At 46.7% G+C, this 27,550-nt stretch overlaps 1 protein-coding gene across 1 annotated transcript; it reads left to right on the forward strand.

Moving 5' to 3' along the window:
- Window positions 1-810: 810 nt before the first annotated feature.
- LOC119945189 (cytochrome c oxidase assembly factor 7) lies at window positions 811-15,264 on the forward strand. The gene is made up of 3 exons (XM_038766253.1): window positions 811-934; window positions 10,619-10,759; window positions 14,542-15,264. Exons 1-3 carry the CDS (start codon window positions 829-831, stop codon window positions 14,988-14,990), a joined length of 696 nt encoding a protein of 231 aa, XP_038622181.1. The 5' UTR covers window positions 811-828; the 3' UTR covers window positions 14,991-15,264.
- The last annotated feature ends 12,286 nt before the right edge of the window (window positions 15,265-27,550 follow it).

The following is a 27,550-nucleotide window of genomic DNA, read 5'->3' on the forward strand; positions in this document are numbered from 1 at the left end:
ACACGGTAAGCGCTCAATTCATTCATTCATTCATTCAAGCGCTCAATAAATACGATTGAATGGATGAATGAACGATTCCTTCATATCTACCCCATCACTTAGCACGGTGCTTTGGCACTTAGTAAATACTTAAAAAAATGCCATAATGTGGAACAGTGTGATCTGTACTTCCCAAGCGCTTAGTACAGTGCTCTGCACACGGTAAGCGCTCAATTCATTCATTCATTCATTCATTTAAGCGCTCAATAAATACAATTGCATATCTATTCTATTTATTTTATTTTGTTAGTATGTTTGGTTTTGTTCTCTGTCTCTCTCTTTTAGACTGTGAGCCCACTGTTGGGTAGGGACCGTCTCTCTATGATGCCAACTTGGACTTCCCAAGCGCTTAGTACAGTGCTCTGCACACAGTGAGCGCTCAATAAATACGATCGATGATGATGATGATTGAATGAATGAATGATTACTCCACGTCTACCCCATCACTTAGCACGGTGCTTTGACACTTAGTAAATAGTTAAAAAAAGAATGAATGAATGGGGATGAAGACTGTGAGCCCCCCGTGGGACGCCCTGATCACCTTGTCACCTCCCCAGCGCTTAGAACAGTGCTTGGCACATAGTAGGCGCTTAGCAAATACCATTATTATTATCATTATTATTACGGATGACTGAATGACTGCAGGGCTGTGGGCGCGGCCCCGCCCTGCCCGCCGCGTCGTGACGTCACGCGTGCGTGCGTGCGTACGTGAGCGGGCGTGCGTGCGTGACGTGCGCATGCGCGCGGCGGAGCCCGTGAGGGGGAGAAGGAGGAGGAGGCGCCGCCATCATGGCGGGCCTGGTGGATTTCCAGGATGAGGAGCAGGTGAAAAGCTACTTGCAGAACCTGGAGGTCGAGGGCCACTATCAGTGCTACAAGGAGAACGAGCCGGAGGGTGAGGCCATTCGGATGGCGCCCGCTTCGTCTGCCCTGTCCTCTCCTCACGTCACGCCTCGGGCTCAGCCCCTCAGGGACCACAGCGAGTCATAATTAGAATAATAGCGATGATGACGGCATTTACCAAGCGCCTACTGTGTGCCAAGCGCTGTGCTAAGCGCTGGGGAGGTTACAAGGGGATCGGGCTCCCAGTCTTCATCCCCCTTTTATAGATGAGGGAACTGAGGTAATAATCATTCATTCATTCATATTTATTGAGCGCTTACTGTGTGCAGAGCACTGGACTAAGCACAAGTTGGCAACGATGATGGCATTTGTTAAGCACTTACTATGTGCCAAGCGCTGTTCTAAGCGCTGGGGAGGTTGCAAGGGGATCGGGCTGGCCCTCGGGGGGCTCACAGTCTTCACCCCCCTTTTATAGATGAGGGAACTGAGGTAATAATCATTCATTCATTCAGTCAGTCATTTATTGTGCGCTTACTGTGTGCAGAGCACTGGACTAAGCACAAGTTGGCGACGATGATGGTATTTGTTAAGCGCTTACTATGTGCCAAGCGCTGTTCTAAGCGCTGGGGAGGTTACAAGGGGATCAGGCTGGCCCTCGGGGGGCTCGCAGTCTTCACCCCCCTTTTATAGATGAGGGAACTGAGGTAATAATCATTCATTCGTTCAGTCGTAGTTATTGAGCACTTACTGTGTGCAGAGCACTGGACTAAGCACAAGTTGGCAACAATGATGGTATTAAGCGCCTACTATGTGCCAAGCGCTGTTCTAAGCGCTGGGGAGGTTACAAGGTGACCGGGTTGTCCCTCGGGGCGCTCACAGTCTTCACCCCCCTTTTATAGATGAGGGAACTGAGGTAATAATCATTCATTCATTCATATTTATTGAGCGCTTACTGTGTGCAGAGCACTGGACTAAGCACAAGTTGGCAACGATGATGGCATTTGTTAAGCACTTACTATGTGCCAAGCGCTGTTCTAAGCGCTGGGGAGGTTGCAAGGGGATCGGGCTGGCCCTCGGGGGGCTCACAGTCTTCACCCCCCTTTTATAGATGAGGGAACTGAGGTAATAATCATTCATTCATTCAGTCGTGTTTATTGAGCGCTTACTGTGTGCAGAGCACTGGACTAAGCACAAGTTGGCAACAATGATGGTATTAAGCGCTTACTATGTGCCAAGCGCTGTTCTAAGCGCTGGGGAGGTTACAAGGTGACTGGGCTGGCCCTCGGGGGGCTCGCAGTCTTCACCCCCCTTTTATAGATGAGGGAACTGAGGTAATAATCATTCATTCATTCAGTCGTATTTATTGAGCGCTTACTGTGTGCAGAGCACTGGACTAAGCACAAGTTGGCAACAATGATGGTATTAAGCGCCTACTATGTGCCAAGCGCTGTTCTAAGCGCTGGGGAGGTTACAAGGTGACCGGGTTGTCCCTCGGGGGGCTCACAGTCTTCACCCCCCCTTTTATAGATGAGGGAACTGAGGTAATAATCATTCATTCATTCATATTTATTGAGCGCTTACTGTGTGCAGAGCACTGGACTAAGCACAAGTTGGCAACGATGATGGCATTTATTAAGCGCTTACTATGTGCCAAGCACTGTTCTAAGCGCTGGGGAGGTTACAAGGGGATCGGGCTGGCCCTCGGGGGGCTCCCAGTCTTCATCCCCCTTTTATAGATGAGGGAACTGAGGTAATAATCATTCATTCATTCATTCAGTCGTATTTATTGAGCGCTTACTGTGTGCAGAGCACTGGACTAAGCACAAGTTGGCAACAATGATGGTATTAAGCGCTTACTATGTGCCAAGCACTGTTCTAAGCGCTGGGGAGGTTACAAGGGGATCGGGCTGGCCCTCGGGGGGCTCGCAGTCTTCACCCCCCTTTTATAGATGAGGGAACTGAGGTAATAATCATTCATTCGTTCAGTCGTAGTTATTGAGCACTTACTGTGTGCAGAGCACTGGACTAAGCACAAGTTGGCAACGGTGATGGTATTTGTTAAGCGCTTACTATGTGCCAAGCACTGTTCTAAGCACTGGGGAGGTTACAAGGGGATCGGGCTGGCCCTCGGGCATATCACGGTCTTCATCCCCCTTTTATAGATGAGGGAACTGAGGTAATAATCATTCATTCATTCAGTCGTAGTTATTGAGCGCTTACTGTGTGCAGAGCACTGGACTAAGCACAAGTTGGCAACAATGATGGTATTTGTTAAGCGCTTACTATGTGCCAAGCACTGTTCTAAGCGCTGGGGAGGTTACAAGGGGATCGGGCTGGTCCTCGGGGGGCTCACAGTCTTCATCCCCCTTTTATAGATGAGGGAACTGAGGTAATAATCATTCATTCATTCAGTCAGTCATTTATTGTGCGCTTACTGTGTGCAGAGCACTGGACTAAGCACAAGTTGGCAACGATGATGGTATTTGTTAAGCGCTTACTATGTGCCAAGCACTGTTCTAAGCACTGGGGAGGTTACAAGGTGACCGGGCTGGCCCTCGGGCATATCACGGTCTTCATCCCCCTTTTATAGATGAGGGAACTGAGGTAATAATCATTCATTCATTCATTCATTCAGTCGTAGTTATTGAGCGCTTACTGTGTGCAGAGCACTGGACTAAGCACAAGTTGGCAACAATGGTGGTATTAAGCGCTTACTATGTGCCAAGCACTGTTCTAAGCGCTGGGGAGGTTACAAGGTGACCGGGCTGGCCCTCGGGCATATCACAGTCTTCATCCCCCTTTTATAGATGAGGGAACTGAGGTAATAATCATTCATTCATTCAGTCAGTCATTTATTGTGCGCTTACTGTGTGCAGAGCACTGGACTAAGCACAAGTTGGCAACAGTGATGGTATTTGTTAAGCGCTTACTATGTGCCAAGCGCTGTTCTAAGCGCTGGGGAGGTTACAAGGTGACCTGGTTGTCCCTCGGGGGGCTCGCAGTCTTCACCCCCCTTTTATAGATGAGGGAACTGAGGTAATAATCATTCATTCATTCAGTCGTATTTATTGAGCGCTTACTGTGTGCAGAGCACTGGACTAAGCACAAGTTGGCAACAATGATGGCATTTGTTAAGCGCTTACTATGTGCCAAGCACTGTTCTAAGCGCTGGGGAGGTTGCAGGGTGATCAGGTCGTCCCACGGGGGGCTCCCAGTCTTCATCCCCATTTCATAATAATAGTGAATGGCAACTTGTACTTCCCAAGCGCTTAGTACAGTGCTGTGCACACAGTAAGCGCTCAGTAAATACGATTGAATGAATGATTGAATTTGTTAATTGCCTACTACTAATACTGATGATGATGATGTCATTTATGAAGCGTTTACTATGTGCCAAGCACTTTTGTAAGCGCTGGGGAGGTTACAGGGTGATCAGGTTGTCCCACGGGGGGCTCCCAGTCTTCATCCCCATTTCATAATAATAGTGAATGGCAACTTGTACTTCCCAAGCGCTTAGTACAGTGCTCTGCACACAGTAAGCGCTCAGTAAATACGATTGAATGAATGAATGAATTTGTTAATTGCCTACTACTAATACTGATGATGATGATGATGGCATTTATGAAGCGCTTACTATGCGCCAAGCACTGTTCTAAGCGCTGGGGAGGTTACAAGGTGATCAGGTCATCCCACGGGGGACTCACCGTCTTCATCCCCATTTCATAATAATAGTGAATGGCAACTTGTACTTCCCAAGCGCTTAGTGCAGTGCTCTGCACACAGTAAGCGCTCAGTAAATACGATTGAATGAATGAATGAATTTGTTAATTGCCTACTACTCATACTGATGATGATGATGGCATTTATGAAGCGCTTACTATGCGCCAAGCACTGTTCTAAGCGCTGGGGAGGTTACAAGGTGATCAGGTTGTCCCACAGGGGACTCACCGTCTTCATCCCCATTTCATAGTAATAATGATGGCATATGTTAAGTGCCTACTACTACTAATAATAATGACAGTGACATTTGTTAACCTTTACTATGTGTCAAGCGCTGTTCTAAGCGCTGGGGAGGTTATAAGGTGATCAGGTTGTCCCTCGGGGGGCTCACAGTCTTCACCCCCCTTTTGACGATGAGGGAACTGAGGTAATAATGATGGCATTTATTAAGCACTTACTATGTGCCAAGCACTGTCCTAAGCGCTGGGGAGGTTACAAGGTGATCGGGTTGTCCCTTGGGCGGCTCACAGTCTTCATCCCCCTTGTATAGATGAGGGAACTGAGGTAATAATGATGGCATTTACTAAGCACTTACTATGTGCCAATCGCTGTTCTAAGCGCTGGGGAGGTTACAAGGTGATCAGGTTGTCCCACGGGGGACTCACTGTCTTCATCCCCATTTCATAATAATAATGATGGCATTTGTTAAGTGCCTACTACTACTGATAATAATGACGGTGACATCTGCTAACCTTTACTATGTGTCAGGCGCTGTTCTAAGCGCTGGGGAGGTTACAAGGTGATCGGGTTGTCCCTCGGGTTGTCCCTCACATTCTTCACCCCCCTTTTATAGATGAGGGAACTGAGGTAATAATAACAGCATTTATTAAGCGCTTACTATGTGCCAAGCACTGTTCTAAGCACTGGGGAGGTTACAAGGTGATCAGGTTGTCCCACAGGGGATTCACCGTCTTCATCCCCATTTCATAATAATAATGATGGCATTTGTTAAGCGCCTACTACCACTAATAATCACGATGATGACATTTATTAAGCGCTTACTATTTGCCAAGCACTGTTTTAAGCGCTGGGGAGGTTACAAGGTGATCAGGTTGTCCCACTTGGGGCTCACAGTCTTAATCCCCATTTTCCAGATGAGGTCACTGAAGCACGGAGAAGTGAAGTGACTTGCCCAAAGTCACACAGAGCCAGAATTTGAACCCATGACCTCTGACTCCCAAGTCTGGGCTCTTTCCACTGAGCCACGCTGCTTCTCGTAATAATAATAATAATAATAATGGTATTTGTTAAGCGCTAACCATGTGCCAAGCACTATTCTAAGCGCTGAGGAGGTTACAAGGTGATCAGGTTGTCCCACAGGGGGCTCACAGTCTTCTTCCCCATTTTACAGATGAGGAAACTGAGGCCCAGAGCAGTGAAGTGACTTGCCCAAAGTCACACAGCTGACATTGTCGGAGCTGGGATTTGAACCCGTGACCTCTGACTCCCAAGCCCGGGCTCTTTCCACTGAGCCACGCTGGTTTAATGATGGCATTTATTAAGCGCTTAATACGTGCCAAGCACTGTTCTAAGTGCTGGGGAGGTTACAAGGTGATTAGGTTGTCCCATGGGGGGCTCCCAGTCTTCATCCCCATTTTCCAGATGAGGCCACTGAGGCACAGAGAATTGAAGTGACGTGCCCATTGTCACACAGCTGACAGTTGTCGGAGCTGGGATTTGAACCCGTGACCTCTGACTCCCAAGCCTGGGCTCTTCCCACTGAGCCACACTGCTTCTCATAATAATAATAATGATGGTAATTGTTAGGCACTTACTATGTGCCAAGCACTGCTCTAAGCGCTGGGGAGGTTTCAAGGTGATCAGGTTGTCCCACAGTTGGCTCACAGTCTTCTTCCCCATTTTACAGATGAGCTCACTGAGGCTCAGAGAAGTGAAGTGACATGCCCATTGTCACACAGCTGACAGTTGGCAGAGTCGGGATTAGAACCCATGACCTCTGACTCCCAAGCCCGGGCTCTTCCCACTGAGCCACGCTGCTTCTCATAAAAATAATAATAATAATAATAATAATAATGGTATTTCTTAATCGCTTACTGTGTGCTAAGCACTTATCTAAGCGCTGGGGAGGGTACAAGGTGACCAGGTTGTCCCACGAGGGGCTCACAGTTTTCATCCTCATTTTACAGATGAGGGAACTGAGGCCCAGAGAACTCAAGTGACTTGCCCAAAGTCATACAGCTGACAGTTGATGGAGCTAGGATTTGAACCCACGACCTCTTGACTCCAAAGCCCGGGCTCTTTCCACGGAGCCACGCTGCTTCTCATCTATCCCCCCCCTTTTACAGAAGGGGAAACTGAGGCTCAGAGAACCAAAGGGACTGCCCAAGGTCACCCAGCAGACACTAATAATTACAATATTTATGAAGAATAATAATAATCACTATGATATGTGGGAATAATCTTAGTAATTAATATTTGTTAAGTGCTTACTATGTGCTGAGCACTGTTCTAAGCGCTGGGGAAGATACAACAATAATAATAATGATGGCATTTATTAAGTGCTTACTGTGCGTGAAGCACTGTTCTAAGCGCTGGGGGAGATACAATAATAGTAATAATGACGGCATGTGTTAAGCGCTTACTATGTGCAAAGCACTGTTCTAAGCCCTGGGGGAGATACAATAATAATAATAATGACGGTATGTGTTAAGCGCTTACTATGGGCAAAGCACTAAGTGCTGGGGTAAATAATAATAATAATAATAATAATAATGGCGGCATTTGTTAAGCGCTTACTTCCTGCCGAACACTATTCTAAGCACTGGGGGAGGTACAATAATAATAATAATAATGGCATTTGTTAAGCACTTACTATGTGCCGAGCACTGTTCTAAGCGCTGGGGAAGATATGACAATAATATTAATAATGATGGCATTTATTAAGCACTTACTATGTGCAAAGTACTGTTCTAAGCGCTGGGGGAGATACAATAATAGTAATAATGATGGCATGTGTTAAGCGCTTACTATGTGCAAAGCACTATTCTAAGCCCTGGGGGAGATACAATAATAAGAATAATGATGGTATTTATTAAGTGCTTACTATGGGCAAAGCACTGTTCTAAGTGCTGGGGTAGATATATTAATAATAATAATAATGGCAGCATTTGTTAAGCGCTTACCATGTGCTGAACACTGTTCTAAGTGCTGGGGCAGGTACAATAATAATAATGATAATAATAATGGTGGCATTTGTTAAGCACTTGCTATGTGCCGAGCGCTGTTCTAAGCGCTGGGGGAGGTACATAATAATAATAATGATGGCTTTTGTTAAGCGCTTACTATGGGCGAAGCACTGTTCTAAGCACTGGGTTAGATACAATTAAAACAAGAATAATGATGGCATTTGTTAAGCACTTACTATGCGCAGAACACTGTTCTAAGCGCTGGGGTAGATACAATAATAATAATGATGATGGTATTTGTTAAGCGCTTACTATGTGCCGAGCACTTTTCTAAGCAGTGGGGGAGATACAATAATAATAATGATGATGGTATTTGTTAAGCACTTACTATGTGCCGAGCACTTTTCTAAGCGCTGGGGGAGATACAGTAATAATAATAATGATGATGACATTTGTTAAGCACTTAATATGTGCCGAGCACTGTTCTAGGTGCCGGGGGAGGTACAATAATAATAATAATAATAATGATAATGATAATGGCATTTGTTAAGCACTTACTATGTGCTGAGCACCTTTCTAAGCGCTGGGGGAGATACAGTAATAATAACAATAATGATGGCATTTGTTAAGCGCTTACTATGTGCCGAGCACTGTTGTAAGTGCTGGGGGAGATACAATAATAATAATAATGATGGTATTTGTTAAGTGCTTACTATGTGCAAAGCACTTTTCTAAGCGCTGGGGTAGATACAATAATAATAACAATAATGACAACATTTGTTAAGCGCTTATTATGTGCCGAGCACTGTTCTAAGCGCTGGGGGGATACAATAATAATAATAGCATTTGTTAATAATAATAATAATAATGGTATTTGTTAAGTGCTTACTATGTGCAAAGCACTGTTCTAAGCGCTGGGGGGAATACAAGGTCATCAAGTTGTCCCGCGTGGGGCTCACAGTCTTCATCCCCGTTTTACAGATGAGGTCACTGAGGCCCAGAGAAGTTAAGTGACTTGCCCATGGTCACACAGCTGACAAGTGGCGGAGCCGGAATTAGAACCCATGTCATCCAACTCCCAAGCCCCGGCTCTTTCCGCGGAGCCACGCTGCTTCTCTTAAGAGCTTACTATGTGCCAGGCACCGTACTAAGCGCTGGAGCGGATACAAGCAGATAGGGTTGGGCGCAGTCCCTGTCCCACATAGGGCTCACGTCTTAATCCCCATTTTACAGATGAGGGAACTGAGGCCCAGAGATGTAACTTGCCCAGAGTCACACAGCAGAAAAGCGACAGAGTCAGGATTAGAACCCAGGTCCTCCAACCCCCAGACCCGCGCTCTTTCCGCCTGGCCGTTCTGCTCTTGGTGGCAAACAGTGATTTCAGGAGGACGTCCGGAGGGATTCAGAAAGTCTTGCGAACAGTGCGTGAATTCCGCAAATTTACTTGCCTGATTTAACGAGAGAAGGGTTCTAGATTTTGCTGAGCTAACTGCAGATTATTTTGTGCCGTGGTTCCCACAAAATAGTCGGGGGGGTCTTGAAAGTTAGTATGCTTCGAGTCAACTTTGGCTCTCAGCCACTTTCCCCTCTTTCAAAGCCCTCCTAAAATCGCACCTCTTCCAAGAGGATTTTCCTCATTTCTCCTACTCCTCCCTTCTACAGAGCTTAAACATTTGGCTCTGTACCCGTGAAGCCCTTGTTTTTCACCCCACAGCACTGATGTACAAATTCTTATACCCCGCCCGTTCCCCTAGCTGTATTTATTTCCACGTACTAAGCACTTCGGAGCGTACACCATCACAGAGTCCGTAGACCCGTTCCCTGCCCGCATCAAGTTTACGGCCTAGAGGGGTAAAGTGTTCTGCACAGTCGCTCAGTAAGTCCCACTGATTAATAGATTGATCAGTGCAATTCGTTCATTCAGTCTTACTTATTGAGCGCTTACTGTACGAAGCGCTTGGGAAGTACAGTTCAGCAGGAGGTAGAGACAGTCCCCCACCCACGGTGTTCCAAAAGCAGTTACAAATTAAATGAAAAATGGTCAGAAGGAAACCAGGATTGGTGGTGAATTGGTATTTTGGAATAGGTTGGGGAAAGTATCAGTATCAGTGTTTTAGGCGTGGCCTAGGCTGGTTACGTTTTTCTTCTCTCCCCCTCGGCCATTAACTCATTTCATTTCCGGGCCTCGTCTTTCACGTGTTAATTCCTACTCTCATTCCGTTTCTTTACTCGTGCGAAGAGCAGGATGGAGTGGATGGAGTCTGCGAGTCGGAAGCGCGTGAACTCTAATCCCAGCTCCGCCACTTGTCTGCTGTGTGTCCTTGGACAAGTCCCTTCTCTGTGCCTCAGTTCCCTCCTCCGTAAAATGGGGATTGAGACTGCGAGCCCAACGTGGGCAGGGGACTGTGCCCATTGCGATTTGCTTTGATCTTCCCCAGCACTTAGTACAGAGTCTGTAAATAGTAAGTACTTAACAAGTACCATTATTATTATTCACCTGTGACTCTTTAAATAGACACCAACATCACATTGGTAAACTGCAAAGTAATAAACTGTGTTACACACGTTCCTGAAAACTCATTTCGCAGACAATTCAGAGTATTGAGCTGGGAGATGAAGTAAAGTACCTCAGGAGCAATGTGGAAACAGCCACATCCTAGCAGGAATCCACCCTTATAGTAATTGCATGGATTAAGCGCTTACTGTGAGCAGTCCATTGTACTGAGCGCCAGGAAAGTAGGAATCAGAGGCGGGCCCTGTCCCTCGAAATGTGGCAGAAATTGATTTCTCTCTTCCCGCTTCCCCCGAAGGGTGTCATCGGCTGGTGGATTATTTGGAAGCAATCAAGAAGAACTTCGACGAAGCGGCCAAAGTGCTGAAGTTCAACTGTGAGGAAAACCATTATACCGATAGCTGCTATAAACTCGGAATGTATTATGTGACGGGAAAAGGTGAGCCGGGATCGGGCCCGCCCGCCGTGTTCGGCCGGTAGGAAGTAACGTCCGGCGAGGGGTCGCTCGGCGTGGCGAATTACACCCGGCGCTCGGAAGCCCAGAGCAAGAAAGTGACGCGTTCCCTGCCCTTAGGGAGCATCAGTTCTAAGGGGCAGAAACCGACAGAAAAATATTTACAGTGAGGGGGGGCAGATGAATAAATTGAGAACGGCCATGGCCCAACTGAGAGCACTTGGCAGACGAGAGAACTTTAGATGTTGGTGAGCGTTTTCCTTTCCTCTGGTTAAGCAGACGGATGCGCGGCTAAGACTTGTGGCTGAGTTATTACTACCTGAAGCTCTGTGGGTGTGGTGTGTAAAAATAACGTCTGGGTGGTGGGCGCGGGAGGGGCCGTTTAAGCTGGGGCACCTGCGGGCCAGAACAGACAGTTTCATCTTCTTAGAAAAGTTCATTTTCTGCCCCTCGAAACCGATAGGGGTGGGGGAGGTGACAGTCGTTTCATCCGGAAAGTCAGCTTAGCAGAAAGCCTCCCACTTGCCTCACTTCCTCTCTCGTTCCTCCTTCCGTTCCCTTGTAAAAAGGTCTTGCCTTCTCCCATTCCGCTCCAGGGAGCTGGTCGGGGAAAGATGTTCTCTAACCTTATCTCACGGACACAGTTCCCACTGGCTCTGCGTCCCCTCTGGCAGCTCCTTTTCCGTCTCTTGCCAGCCCTTCCCCTGCCTCCCATCCCCTTTTGTGGGTGACCCTCAAGGCCCGTTCTGGCTCCCCATCTCTTTTCAGGCTCTGCTTGCTCCCTCGGCTGCCCAAACCGCCTCCATCCTCGACTCCTCTGCAGTATCCCGTTCCCTCCCATCTCCAGGACATGTCTACATGGTTGTCCTGCCGGCACCTCAAGCCCCTCGTGTCCAAAACTGAGCCCCTCGTCTTCCCTTCCAAATCCTCTCCACCTAACTTTCCCATCCCGGTTGGCAAGGCAACCATTCTCCCTGTCTCCCAAGCCCTTAAGCGTGGCCTTATCCTCCCGCTGTTCCCTCTTTCAACTTCAGTGGCCAGATTCTCTCATTTCTACTTCCACGACCTTCGCAGAATCCAATCAATCAATCGTATTTATTGAGCGCTTACTGTGTGCAAAGCGCTGTAATCCACCCCTTCCTCTCCATCCCAACGGCCACCGCGCTGGTCCGGGTGCTGTCCTGGCCTGAGAACGGGACAGTTCCCTCGACTGTGTGACTTTGGGTAAGTCACTTAACTTCTCCGGGCCTCAGTGACCTCATCTGTAAAAGGGGGGTTAAGACTGGTGAGCCCCCCATTGGGACAACCTGATCACCTTTTAACCTCCCCAGCACTTAGAACAGTGCTTGGCACATAGTAAGCGCTTAATAAATGCTTTCATTATTATTATTGTAACCTCCCCAGCGCTTAGAACAGGGTTTGGCCCATAGTAAGTGCTTAATAAATGCTATCATTATTATTATTACTGTATCATTCATTCATTCAATCGTATTTATTGAGGGCTTACTGTGTGCAAAGCACTGTACTAAGCACTTGGGAAGTACAGGTTGGCAACATATAGAGATGGTCCCTACCCAACAGTGGGCTCACAGTCTAGAAGGGGGAGACAGAGAACAAAACAAAACATATTAACAAAATAAAATAAATAGAATAAATGTGCACAAATAAAATAGAGTAATAAATTCATACAAATTTATTGTATCAGCCTCCTCCCCGTAGACCTCCCTGCCTCCAGTCTCTCCCCTCCTCTCCCTTCACTCTGCTGCCCGAATCATTTTGCAAAAATGCCATTCTGCACACATCTTCTGCCTGCTGTTCCGCAGAGGGATGTAGCATAGAAAAGACTCGGCTCTCTGACGTCTCCTTCCCCGCAGTCTCACATTTCCTCCTGCCTCCAGGACACTTTGACATGGATGTCCCCCGCCATCACCTCAAATTTAACATGTCTAAAGCAGAACTCCGTACCTCCCCAGCCAAACCATGTCCGCCCCCTGACTTTCCTGCCACTGTAGACAGCCCCATCATCCTGTCTGTCTCCGAAGCCCGTAACCTTGGCGCTATCCTGGACTTATCTCCAATTTAACGCATGTAGTCAATCTGTCACTCAGTCCTGTCGATTTCAACCGTCACAACATCACCAAGATCGGCCACTTTCCTCTCCATCCAAACCGCTGCCACGTGAATCCAAGCTCTTATCCTATCCTGCCTCGATAACTGTATCGGCCTCCTTGCTGACCTCCCTGCCTCCCGTCTCTCCCCACTCCAGTCTGTACTTCACTTCTGCCGCCCGCGTCATTTTTCTACAAAAACGCTCAGTCCACGTTTCCCCACCTGCCTCCGCGTCAAACAGAAACTCCTCATCTCCGACTTCAAGCGCTCAGGTAGAAGAGGGCACCCAATCTCTTTGCCCCCTCCTATTCATTCAGTCGTATTTATTGAGCGCTTACTGTGTGCAGAGCACTGTACTAAGCGTTTGGGAAGTACAATGTGGCACCTCACCTACCTCACCGCTCTCCTTAAACAACCCGGCCCACCGACTTGGCTCCTCTAACGCCATCCTGTTTACCTCAGCCTCGTCTATCTCGCTGCTGACCTCTCGCCCACGTCCTGCCTCCGGCCTGGGACATCTTTCCTCTTCGTATCCGACCTCTCCCCACCTCCGAAGGCACACCTCCTCCAAGGAGCCTTCCCTGACTGTGCCCTCATTTTCTTTTCTCCCGCTCCCTTCTGCGCCTCCCTTGCGATTGGATTTGCTCCCTTTATTCACCCCTCCCTCAGCCCCACAGCAATTACGTACGTAGCTGCAATTTCTTTATATTAATGTCTGTCTCCCCTTCTAGACTCTGGACTGTGGGCAGAGAATGTGTCTACCACCTCTATTATATTGTACTCTCCCAAGTCCTTAGTACAGTGCTTGGCACACAGTAAGTGCTCAGTAGAGTGGTGCCCAGCAGCGCGGCCAGCACCGCTTAAGTGAATGGTCATCGCCACTCTCGCCATCCATCAGGAAAGTACTCGGAATGCCTCCAGCTCCTGAAAAACCTCCAGGCGTTTCCCGTTCCTCTCCACACCGAGCAGAAACCCCGGTCGGTTGGCTTTGAGGTGTTCAGTCAGCTCCCCTCTGCTACTTATCCACTTACTTCTTTCACTGCCCCCAGCTGCGGGGTCTGTTGCTTTCAGGAGAACCAGGGCACTAGAACAGTGCTTTGCACATAGTAAACGCTTAATAAATGCCATCATTATTATTATTATTATCTCCCCCGCAGCCACTGAATTCTCCCATCTGGTCCCCCTTCCTATCCGGCAGGTCACTGCCCTCTCCGTCCTCCCGGCCCTTCTGCTGTCCCGTCTTCTCCAGGAAACCTTTCCTGATCTCCACACCCTTTCCTCCCACCTAACCACCTGGATATTCACCGCTCTTTCCACCCTCCTCAAGCGCTTGAGTCATTCTACTCTACTTCCTCTTGTCACTAATTTCGAGTCCGTCTCCCGGTAAGTTGATAAGCCGCTTGAGAACAAGGGTCACGTCGACGGATTTAAGCGCGCCCTCCCCGGAGCCAGGGCACGCGGGGTCTCGGGATTGAGGGGGGACCGACGGATTTGGAAGGGGATAGGATGGGCGGGGCGGGATTTCCTGGGTCTCGCCTCTCCACTCCCCATTCCGAAACGGCTCCTGTAGCCGGTTCCGCTGCTGGAGGCCGGGAATGATTGCAGGTCCTTGTGAACAGTTACACCTAAAATCGGGGCTCCGTGTTTTTTCCCGCCAGGTGGATTGACCCCCAGTTTGAAGACGGCTTACGACTGCTTCCTGAAAGCCTGTGAGAACCCGGGCAAGAAATCCATCAGCGGTTGCCACAACGTCGGCCTCCTCACCCACGACGGGCACGTCAACGACGACCGGCCGGACCCCGCGCGGGCCAGGGACTACTATACGAAGGCCTGCGAGGGCAACTATGCCCCCAGCTGCTTCAATCTTAGCACTATCTACCTTCAAGGGGCCCCGGGGGTCCCCAAGGACATGAGCGTGGCTCTGAAGTACTCGCTCAAAGCCTGCGACTTGGGCCACATGTGGGCCTGCGCCAACGCCAGTCGAATGTTCAAACTGGGCGACGGCGTCGGGAGGGATGACGCCAAGGCGGAGGCCCTGAAAAATCGGGCCCGGCAACTGCACCAAGAACAGCACAAGAGCGTTCAGTCTTTAACTTTTGGGGAGTGAGATGGCTCGGATAAGCAAGCTTTCCTCTCCGGCTGGTGGAACCCAACCGGTTCGGCGGGATACACCCCTGAAGGGTATTGGAGGCAGAAAGACGTTTTCTTGCGGCTCTTCCCCGGCCTTTTTCCCAACCACTCACCCTCCCTACTCCCCAAAAATGGCCGGACTGTCGACTGGAACGGGAGAGAGGGAGGGAACCTAGAATCAATCCTTAATGCCGTCCGTTTTTGGGGGTGGATGGGCCGGTGAGGGCAATAAAACTTCCTTTCTCTCTCTTTTCCTGGACCAGATGCATGCTCTCCTCTCCCCCTTATTCATTCAATCGTATTTATTGAGCGCTTACTGTGTGCAGAGCACTGTACTAAGCGCTTGGGAAGTACAAGTTGGCAACATATAGAGACGGTCCCTACCCAACAGCGGGCTCACAGTCTCCTTCCACTTACCTCCTGCAAACTCCTTAACAACCAGAGCACTGTTGGCTTTCATTTTCGCTCGTTTCTCCCGTAACACTGGGATTGCATTCTCACAGGACCTCACGGTGGAAGAAACGTTCTGCTCACCCCGTGCTGAATACTACGCACGTGTGGGTTTTTTTTTTAATTAATGGTATTTAGGCGCTTACTACGTGCCAGGCACTGTTCTGAGCGCTGGGGTGGATCAGGTCGGACTCAGGCCCCGTCCTACGTGGGGCTCACTGTCTTAATATGTTGCCAACTTGTACTTCCCAAGTGCTTAGTACAGTGCTCTGCATGCAGTAAGCGCTCAATAAATACGATTGATTAATCCCCATTTTACAAATGAGGGAACTGAGGCCCAGAAAAATGAAGTGGTTTGCCTGTGGTCACACGGGAGATAAGTTGGCACGGCGGCACTAGAACCCAGGTCCTCCTGACGCCGAGGCCCGTGCTGTAGCCAGTAGGCCACACTGCTTCTCTTCACACCTTCCTGACAATTTCCGCTCACATCCCGGGGCTGCCCTGGAACCGGGCAGGAAGGAGTCGTTTGGAAAACGCTCCCGACGTCTGCCACCGCGGTTCTCTCCAAAACGTGGCGAAGAAACGCACTTCGGCCGAACCCGGGGGGTCCCATGACATCTGGGATGCAGTGGCTTAAAAATTCTCCCACCGCGCGGGCCCCCGTAAGCACGATCCGCTCCAAACAACTTGCTTGACTCTCAGGGTAGCCACCTGCCACTGCACCGGTTCAGAAAGGAAATTCAGAAGCCGGGAGTCGCGAGAGATAAATACGCTCAATAAATACGATTGATGATGATGATGAGACATCGAGGCGTGGATTAATTGCTTTTGTGCTGAAGTACTGGGGTAATTAAAAGATATTCACGTTGGACTCAAGGCTCTGCGCCACACAGGGTTCGTAGTCTAAAATGGTGGGACAGCTCCATGGTTTGCAAATGTCGAATGCCCTGGTTCAGACGACGATCTGGATTTATGTCAGATGATTTTTTTCCGTAATTGCGGCCGTATTAGCTACAAGAACCGTGCACCCAGAAGTATTAGATTTCTCCGCAATGCAGTTTTATAAATGACACGTTAAATCTTAGCCAGCTCACCCTCCCCCGTGGCGACACACTCCCTTCTCCTCTCGCGTCGGGGCGGCGGACTTGGAAAACTCTGCTTTGGGAAAAACTTGCTACAGTCTTTGCCGTGTCCAATGCTCACTCACACAGTTTCTCCCAAATGCCTGTGCTGTTCCCGAACCGGTTCTGGGTGTTCGAATAATGTCCCCTAAATTCCCTGTTCCTGAAGAGAGTTCTAGCCAAAACATGCAGAGTTGAATGGATGTGTTTGGGCAGAACTGACTATACTTTGGAGTCAGAGGTCATGGGTTCAAATTCCGGCTCCGCCAATTGTCAGCTGTGTGACTTTGGGCAAGTCACAACTTCTCTGGGCCTCAGTTCCCTCATCTGTAAAATGGGGATGAAGACCGTGAGCACCCCCGTGGGACAACCCGATCACCTTGTAACCTCCCCAGTGCTTAGAACGGTGCTTTGCACATAGTAAGCGCTTAATAAATGTCATTATTCTTATTACTATACGGACAAGAAAAGAACTGCAGTCTGTACTCAGTTGCTCCTGGCAGTTGGACACAGTCCCTGTCCCACACAGGACTTAATCCCCATTTTACAGATGAAGCAACCGAGGCACGGAGAAGTGAAGAGACTCGCCCAAAGTCACCTGGGCAGGGCCAGAATTAGAACCCAGATCCTCTGACTTCCAGGCTGCTCCACGCCTGCTGATTGGAAAATCCTTCCGTGGTTCTTTCCTGGAAATAAATGGAGCAGTGTGGCCTGGTGAGGAGAGTCAGAAGGACCTGGGTTCTAATCCCGCCTCTGCCGTGTGACCTTTGCGAGTTCTCTGGTTATCTGTAAAATGGGAACAAAAACTGTGAGCCCCAGGGGGGACATCCTGATTAGCTTGTATCTACCCCAGCGCTTAGTACAGTGCCCGGCACTTAGTAAGCGCTTAGCAAATACCGAAAGAAAGCAAAACGGGTTGGCCATGTGTCACCAGACCATGGGGGGAAAAGGGTGGGGGTGATTTCTGCAGGGTTTTTCAACATTTTCTTACTCCGACCCCATCGGTTCATCACTAAGGGGTGGTTGTGGCCTGGCTGCTACTATTCATTCATTCGGTCGTATTTATGGAGCGCTTACTGTGCGCAGAGCGCTGTACTAAGCGCTTGGGAGAGTACAAATCGGCCACGTATAGAGACCGTCCCTACCCAACAACGGGCTCGCCATCTAGAAGGGGGAGACAGACAACGAAACAAGACGGGCGTCAGTACCATCAGAATAAACAGAATTATAGCTATATCCACATCATTAATAAAATGAATAGAGTAATAAATACGTACAAATTTACACAAGTGCCACATGTCTGCTGAGTGATCTTGGGCAAGTCACTTCACTGACCCTCAGTTCCCTCGTCTGTAGAATGGGGATGAAGACTGCGAGCCCCCCGTGGGACCACCTGATCACCTTGTATCCCCCCCAGCGCTTAGAACAGTGCTTGGCACATATTAAGCGCTTAACAAATGCTGTGACTTCAGAAAGCTTCCCAACTGCCCCTTTACTGTCGGCGACTACGGCTCAGACGGAGGTGAGCAGGTGTTCTGTCTACCAACTCTTCATTCCTTCATTCACTCAGTCGTATTTATTGAGCACTTACTGTGTGCAGAGCACTGTACTAAGCGCTTGGAAAGTACACGGCAGCAAGAGAGACGATACCTGCCCCCCGTGGCTTGAAGGCTGTGGAGAAATGTGGCAGGATCCCAAATGAATGTTGGAAAACGGTGGTGACAGGAAAACCGGCCTCTTCCATACTCTCCTAGGTGCTCAATAAATAATAATAATAATGGCATTTATTAAGCGCTTACTATGTGCTAAGCACTGGGGAGGTTACAAGGTGATCAGGTGGTCCCTCGGGGGGCTCACAGTCTTAAACCCCATTTTACAGATGAGAGAACTGAGGCCCAGAGACTTGCCCAAGGTCACACAGCTGACAATTGGCGGGGCTGAGATTTGAACCCATGACCTCTGACTCCAAAGCCCGGGCTCTTTCCACTGAGCCACGCTGCTTCTCTAATGCTATCGATTGAAGGGGGTTGGAAGGCCTTTTGACTAATAATAATAGTGATGGCATTTATTAAGCGCTTACAATGTGCAAAGCACTGTTCTAAGCGCTGGGGAGCTCACAAGGTGATCGGGTCGTCCCACGGGGGGCTCTCAGTCTTCATCCCCATTTTCCAGATGAGGTCACTGAGGCCTAGAGAAGTGAAGTGACTTGCCCGAAGTCACGCAGCTGACAATTGGCGGAGTCGGGATTGGAACCCACGACCTCTGACTCCAAAGCCCGGGCTCTTTCCACCGAGCCACGCTGCTTCCCATCGAAATGAGAAGTTGGCTCCACTCCTTAGCATTATTTAAACACTTCAAGTGATTACAGGAAGTGATTCCCGTTAAAGTTTAATTGCCGTTAGGACAGCATTCGTGGCCCAGTGGAAAGAGCCCGGGCTTTGGAGTCCGAGGTCATGGGTTCAAATCCCGGCTCCGCCAACTGTCAGCTGGGTGACTTTGGGCAAGTCACGTCACTTCTCTGGGCCTCCGTTCCCTCATCTGGAAAATGGGGATGAAGACTGGGAGCCCCCCCCGTAGGACAACCTGATCACCTTGTAAACCCCCAAGTGCTTAGAACAGTGCTTTGCACATTGTAGGCGCTTAACAAATACCAACATTATTATCATTATTATCATCCCTTGATGAACTTGGGGTGACAGAGGAGAGGACGGGGCAACAAGGGGGTGAGGATTTAGCAGAACCCTAATGGTTGGGTCTCTGAGGGGACGGGGAAAGGGGCAAAAATTAGGGGAAAAGATGGAAAAGGGATTTGAAGAAGAGGAAAGGGAGGTGAAGCAGCGTGGCTCAGTGAAAAGAGCGCAGGCTTGGGAGTCGGAGGTCATGGGTTCGAATCCCTGCTCAGCCACATGTCTGCTGTGTGACCTTGGGCAAGCCACTTAACTTCTCTGTGCCTCAGTTCCCTCATCTGTAAAATGAGGATTAAGACTGTGAGCCCCACGTGGGACCACCTGATCACCTTGTAACCTCCCCAGCGCTTAGAACAGTGCTTTGCACATAGTAAGTGCTTAATGAATACCAACATTATTATTATTATTATTCTCTGAGCCTCAGTTACCTCATCTGTAAAATGGGGATTGACTGTGAGCCCCGTGTGGGACAACCTCATCACCTTGCATCCTCCCCAGTGCTTAGAACAGTGCTTTGCACATAGTAAGCGCTTAACGAATACCAACATTATTATTATTATTATTATTGTTATTCTCTGAGCTTCAGTTACCTCATCTGTAAAATGGGGATTGACTGTGAGCCCTCCGTGGGGCAACGTGATCACTCTGTAACCTCCCCAGCGCTTAGAACAGTGCTTTGCACATAGTAAGCACTTACTAAATGCCATCATTATTATTAGTAGTAGTAGTACAGTGCCCTGCACTTTATCAAGTGCTCCATATCAAGCCTTCCCAATCGATAAATCACGGAATCCATCGTATTTACGGAGTGCTTACGGGGTGCAGAGCACTGTAATAATAATAATAATAATAATAATGGTATTTGTTAAGCGCTTACTATGTGCAAAGCACTGTTCTAAGCGCTGGGGAGGTTACAAGGTGATCAGGTTGTCCCATGGGGGGGGCTCACAGTTTCAATTCCCATTTTACAGATGAGGTAACTGAGGCCCAGAGCAGTGAAGTGACTTGCCCAAAGTCACACAGCTGACGGTTGGCGGAGCCGGGATTTGAACCCGTGACGTCTGACTCCAAAGCCCGGCCTCTTTCCACTGAGCCACGCTGCTTCTACTAAGCACTTGGAAGAGTAGAACAGTGCTTGGCACATAGTAAGCGCTTAACAAATGCCATTATTATTATTATTATTATTATTATTAAATCTAACAGAGTTGGTAAACACATTCCTTGCCCACAGCGAGCTTCCATCTTAAAGCCCTATTCAAATGCTGTCTCCTCCAGGAATCAATCGATCAATCGTATTTACTGAGCGCTTACTGTGTGCAGAGCACTGTACTAAGCGCTTGGGAAGTCCAAGTTGGCATTCATTCATTCATTCAATCGTATTTATTGAGCGCTTACTGTATGCAGAGCACTGTACTAAGCACTTAGGAAGTCCAAGTTGGCATTCATTCATTCCTTCAATCGTATTTATTGAGCGCTTACTGTATGCACAGCACTGTACTAAGCGCTTGGGAAGTCCAAGTTGGCAACATCTAGAGACGGTCCCTACCCAACAGCGGGCTCACAGTCTAGAAGGGGGAGACAGAGAAAAAAACCAAACATATTAACAAAATTAAATAGAATAGATAATAAAATAAACAGAATAGATGTCTTCCCTGATTTATCTCTTGGGATCGCTACCCTCCAGGGGCTAAGAATTTTCTGTTGTATTTCCCAAGCGCTTAGTACAGTGCATCACACTCTGAAGGGGCTCAATAAATCCTATTACAATAATCATTCCTTTGAAGCTGTCACTTATGGTAAGAAAGGATCAATCAGTTGTATTTATAGAACATTAGCTGTGTGCAGAGCACTGTACCAAACGCTCAGAAGAGTAAATTTTAACAACTAGCCGACATATCCGCTGCCCACAATGAGCTTACAATCTAGGGGGTCGAGGGAGCCAGACATTAATATAAATATATGTATATCAATCAATCAATCGTATTTAATTGAGCACTTACTGTGTGCAGGGCACTGGACTAAGCGCTTGGGAAGTCCCAAGTTGGCAACATATAGAGACGGTCCCTACCCAACAGTTGGCTCAGTCTAGAATATATATATATTACATATACATATATATATTACATATACATATATATGTATATATATATATTACATATACATATATATATTACATATACATATATATGTATATGTATATATGTTTGTACGTATTACTCTATTTTATTACATAACAAGCACTTAGTACAGTGCATCACACTCTGAAGGGGCTCAATAAATCCTATTACAATCATTCCTTTGAAGCGGGCATTTATGGTAAGAAAGGATCAATCAGTCGTATTTATAGAGCATTAACTGTGTGCAGAGCACTGTACTAAGTGCTCGGAAGAGCAAATTTTAACAACTAGCCGACATATCCGCTGCCCACAACGAGCTTACAGTCTAGGGGGTAGAGGGAGCCAGACATTAATATAAATATATTCATTCATTCAATCGGGAGCCAGACATGAATATAAATATATGTATATCGATCAATCAATCAATCGTATTTATTGAGCGCTTACTGTGTGCAGAGCACTGGACTAAGCGCTTGGGAAGCCCAAGTTGGCAACATCTAGAGACGGTCCCTACCCAACAGTGGGCTCACAGTCTAGAAGGGGGAGACAGAGAACAAAACAAAACATATTGACAAAATAAAATAAATAGAATAAATACATACAAATAAAATAAAATAAATAGATAGAATAAATATATGTATATATATTACATGTACATATATATGGATATATGTTTGTACGTATTTATTAATCTATTAATTTTATTTGTACATAGCAAGCACTTAGTGCAGTGCTCTGCACGCAGTAAGCGCTCAATGAATACGATTGAATGAATGAATGAATATTTATTCTCTTTATTTTATTTTGTTAATATGTTTTGTTTTGTTGTCCGTCTCTCCCTTCCCGACTGTGAGCCCGCTGTTGGGTAGGGACCGTCTCTATATGTTGCCAACTTGGACTTCCCAAGCGCTTAGTACAGTGCTCTGCACACAGTAAGCGCTCAATAAATACAATTGAATGAATTAATATAAATATATGTATAAATATTACATATACATATATGTGTATATATGTTTGTATGTATTTATTACTCTATTTTATTTGTACATAGCAACCACTTAGTGCCGTGCTCTGCACGCAGTAAGCGCTCAATAAATACGATTGAATGAATGAATGAATATTTATTCTCTTTATTTTATTTTGTTAATATGTTTTGTTTTCTTATCCGTCTCCCCCTTCTAGACTGTGAGCCCCCTGTTGGGTAGGGACCGTCTCTATATGTTGCCAACTTGGACTTCCCAAGCGCTTAGTACAGGGCTCTGCACACAGTAAGCGCTCAATACATTCGATTGAATGAATTAATTAATTAATATAAATATATGTATATATATATATATTACATATACATATATATGTATATATGTTTGTACGTATTTATTACTCTATTTTATTTGTACATAGCAAGTGCTTAGTACGATGCTCTGCACGCAGTAAGCGCTCAATAAATACGATTGAATGACTAAATGAATATTTAGTCTATTTATTTTATTTTGTTAATATGTTTTGTTCTCTGTCTCCCCCTTCTAGACTGTGAGCCCGCTGTTGGGTAGGGACCATCTCTCTATGTTGCCAACTTGGACTTCCCAAGCGCTTAGTACAGGGCTCTGCACACATTAAGCGCTCAATAAATACGATTGAATGAATGAATTAATTAATTAATATAAATATATGTATATATGTTTGTACGTATTTATTACTCTATTTTATTTGTACATAGCAACCACTTAGTTCAGTGCTCTGCACGCAGTAAGCGCTCAATAAATATGATTGAATGAATGAATGAATATTGATTCTATTTATTTTATTTTGTTAATATGTTTTGTTCTCTGTCTCCCCGTTCTAGACTGTGAGCCTATTGTTGGGTAGTGACTGTCTCTATGTGTTGCCAACTTGTACTTCCCAAGTGCTTAGGACAGGGCTCTGCACACAGTAAGCGCTCAATAAATACAATTAAATGAATGAATGAATGAATATTTATTCTATTCATTTCATTTTGTTAATATGTTTTGTTCTCTGTCTCCCCCTTCTAGACTGTGAGCCCGCTGTTGGGTAGGGACCGTCTATACATGTTGCCAACTTGGACTTCCCAAGCACTTAGGACAGGGCTCTGCACACAGTAAGCGCTCAATAAATACGATTGAATGAATGAACGGATAAATAAATAAAATTACAGATAGGTTCAAAAGTGCTGGGGGGCTGGGAGGGGGATGAATGAAGGGAGTGAGTCAGGGTGACGCAAAATGGAGTGGGAGAAGAGGGAAGCAGGCCTTACGCGGAAGGCCTCTCAGCAGAGATGAGCCTTCATTAAGGCTCTGAAGCCGGGGAGCGTATTTTTCTTTTTTTAAAAAATCATATTTATTGAGCGCTTACTGTCTGTCGGATATGAGGAGGTAGGGCGTTCCAAGCCAGAGGTAGGATGTGGGCCAGAGTGTACCTGAGCTCACCGGGCTGATGATGAAGGAGAGAGGAATGGAGAAAAGAATCCAACATTCAATATCCCATCAAGAACTTGATGAATGGCCATCTTTCAACTCCAAGGCAAGAACTCCCGGGATCTAGCCAAATCCTCTCATTCATTATGCAATCTAATCTCCTTCTCCCCTCCCTTCCTCTCCTAATCCCTCTCCTCTAATTCCTTCTCCTCCCACACTGTCAGGTTCTGTGGCTGTAAATGAGGGAAAATCCGCTGTCTCCGATCCCAAGCGCCTCGTATTTCCAGATCTCAAGTTTCCCTGACTTCAACTCGGTGAAGCGGCCGCTGAAATTCATTCCTTCAGTTGCATTTATTTAGCGCTTTTTATGTGCCGGGCGCTGCACCGAGCCCTTGAGGGAGTGCCATGCGACGGTAAACAGAGACACGTTCCCTGCCCACAGTGAGCTTACAGTCTAGAGGAGACCCTGGATGAAAGCCACATCAAGGGAAAAAAATCCGGAAAATTTCAGCAGGAACTCGGCAGTAGAAGAAAGAAGTGAAAGTAGTTATATATGTATGACTATAAGTAATAATAATAATAATAATGGCATTTATTAAGCACTTACTATGTGCAAAGTGTTGTTCTAAGCACTGGTTGTAATTATAACTAATATATATGTATTAGCTCCATATGTATATTATAAATCATTTATTTATTCTAATGTCTGTCTTCCCCTCTCGACTGTAAGCTCTTTTTTCATGGCATTTGTTAAATACTATGTGCCAGGCACTGTATTAAGTACTTAGAACAGTGCTTTGCACATAGTAAGCGCTTAATAAATGCCATTATTCATTCATTCAATCGTATTTATTGAGCGCTTACTGTGTGCAGAGCACTGGACTAAGCGCTTGGGAAGTCCAAGTTGGCAACATCTAGAGACGGTCCCTACCCAACAGTGGGCTCACAGTCTAGGAGGGGGAGACAGACAACAAAACAAAACATATTAACAAAATCAAATAAATAGAATATATATGTACAAGTAAGATAAATAAATGGAGTAATAAGTATGTACAAACATATATACATATATATTCATTCAATCATATTTATTGAGCGCTTACTGTGTGCAGAGCACTGGACTAAGCGCTTGGGAAGTCCAAGTTGGCAACATCTAGAGACGGTCCCTACCCAACAGTGGGCTCACAGTCTAGGTGGGGGAGACAGACAACAAAACAAAACATATTAACAAAATAAAATAAATAGAATAAATATATACAAGTAAAATAAATAGAGTAATAAATACATACAGACATATACATATATACAGGTGCTGTGGGGAAGGGAAGGAGGTAAGGTGGGGGGGATGGAGAGGGTACACAGTGCACAGTAAGCGCTCAATAAATATGATTGAATGAATGAATTACTCTATTTTATTTGTACATATTTATTCTATTTATTTTATTTAGTTAATATGTTTTGTTTTGTTCTCTGTCTCCCCCTTCTAGACTGTGAGCCCACTGTTGGATAGGGACCATCTCTATATGTTGCCAGCTTGTACTTCCCAAGCGCTTAGTACAGTGCTCTGCACACAGTAAGCGCTCAATAAATACGATTGATTGATTGATTGATTAATCGATTGATTCTCCATGCTGATTCCAGAGGTCCCCATTTTACGGATGAGGAAACTGAAGCCCAGAAAAGTTAAGTGTTACTCAGCCAGGCAAGTGGGAGAAAATATAGCCCCATATAATGTAGCGCCTTTCATTAAACGACCCAGGGTCAGATTCAGGCCTTGGGCCCACGGCCGACCAACCTCCTTACCATGAATACGGTGAAGAAGTAGCTTGACTTAGTGGATAGAGCATAATAATGATGGCATTTATTATTATTAATAATAATAATGGCATTTATTAAGCGCTTACTATGTGCAAAGCACTGTTCTAAGCACTGGGGAGGTTACAAGGTGATCAGGTTGTCCCACGTGGGGCTCACAGTCTTAATCCCCATTTTACAGATGAGGTCACTGGGCACAGAGAAGTAAAGTGACTTGCCCAAAGTCACACAGCTAACAATCAGCCGAGCCGGGATTTGAACCCATGACCTCTGACTCCAAAGCCCGGGCTCTTTCCTCTGAGCCATGCTAGCGCATGGGCCTACGAGTCAGAAGGACCCGAGTTCTAATCCCCGCTCCGCCACTTTTCCGCTGTGTGACCTTGGGCCAGTCATTTCCCTTCTCTGGGCCTCAGTGACCTCGTCTGTAAAATGGGGAGTGAGCCCCAAGTGGGACAGAGACTGTGTCCAACCTGATTTCCTCGTATCCACCCCACGCTTAATACGGTGCCTAGCACGTAGTAAGCGCTTCACAAATACCATCATCATCATTATTATTAGTCTGTATCGGGATATATTTTTCTTTATATATCATATTACCATAATATAATGATAATTATATTCTGGTATATTCCCCTCTAGACTGTCAGCTTGTTGTGGGCACGGAACGGAACTACCAACCCCATTATGTTGTTATATTGGACTCTCCCAAGCGCTTAGTACACTGCTGCACACAGTAAGCGCTCAATAAACACGACTGGCTGACTGATTGCAAGAGGGGATAGTACAGAAAACCAGGCTCAAAATAAGATAAATATTCATTTTATTTTAAAATAAAAAAATATTTTTTTTTGAAATAAAACCTATAAAAAGGTTTTACAGTTGCAGTTCTATGCTCTTCCTTCTCTCACCCTCCAGGATATCATTTGTTTTTCCGCGATTCCACGTCCACTTTTGTGCTTTCTCCCAGAAGAGTCCCTCCCTTCATCTTCCCCACAACAAATTCATTCATTCGATCGTATTTATTGAGCGCTGACTGTGTGCAGAGCACTGTACTAAGCGCTTGGGAAGTCCAAGTTGGCAACATATAGAGACGGTCCCTACCCAACAGCGGGCTCACGGTCTAGAAATGAATAACCATCCGAACTTCTCCTCAGTATTTGGTTCCAAAATTGCACAATTTTTGCTTCTATCCCTCAGAGTCTGTAGTTGCGGATCCTTTTGGCTCCTTCGTACACATCTCTGAGGCAGAAAGGCTCGGGTCTTCAGGCAGGGGAAACCAAGGCTGAACCGGGGTGAGTCGAGATCTGCAGCGCGGGTTAGTACAGTGCTCTGCACACAGTAAGCACTCAATAAATACGATTGATTGATTGATTGATTGAAATTTGTCCTCCGAATTCCTCAGCCTCCCATCCCTGGAAATGGGAAGGTGGAGCAAAGAACAGCAGGAGACACTTCTGCATCAGCGGGGGGATAAAAATGAGGAATTCCTTCCCTGGGGGAGCTGGAGATATCAGTCAGACCCAGAGGGGTTTGATTAAATGCTCCGCACACAGTAAGCGCTCAATAAATACGACTGAATGAATTAAATTTGAGAAACTCGGTTGGCAAGAGAGCCAAACTGGGGCTCTGAAGGGAAAATCGAGGGAGCAAATGGGAGAGCTGGGGGTGTTGTGATCTGGATCCCTAAATAGATGGATGGGTAGGAAAGCCAAGTAGGTAGCCAAGGGACCAGAACCCGAGTGCCCCTGCGGGAGATCAAGTCCTAAGCCGAACGGGCCACGAGGCCGGCCTTCCTTGGGCCTCAGTTTCTTCCTTTTTCTCCAGATTGGGCAATCTGGGGGGGGGCGGGGGGGTTACTATTGCAACAGCAGATATAAATGGCCATGTCTAGAGACCAAACCGAGGAGGAAAACCG

Source organism: Tachyglossus aculeatus, chromosome 24 (genome assembly GCF_015852505.1).
Source record: "Tachyglossus aculeatus isolate mTacAcu1 chromosome 24, mTacAcu1.pri, whole genome shotgun sequence".
Taxonomy (NCBI): Eukaryota; Metazoa; Chordata; class Mammalia; order Monotremata; family Tachyglossidae; genus Tachyglossus; species Tachyglossus aculeatus.

Bases quoted from the DNA above. Each gene is read 5' to 3' on its own strand.
- LOC119945189 (XM_038766253.1), top strand. From the start codon at position 829: ATGGCGGGCCTGGTGGATTTCCAGGATGAGGAGCAGGTGAAAAGCTAC. The intron at 935-10,618 runs GTGAGGCCATTC...CTTCCCCCGAAG, and splicing joins CAAGGAGAACGAGCCGGAGG to GGTGTCATCGGCTGGTGGAT. The intron at 10,760-14,541 runs GTGAGCCGGGAT...TTTTCCCGCCAG, and splicing joins GTATTATGTGACGGGAAAAG to GTGGATTGACCCCCAGTTTG.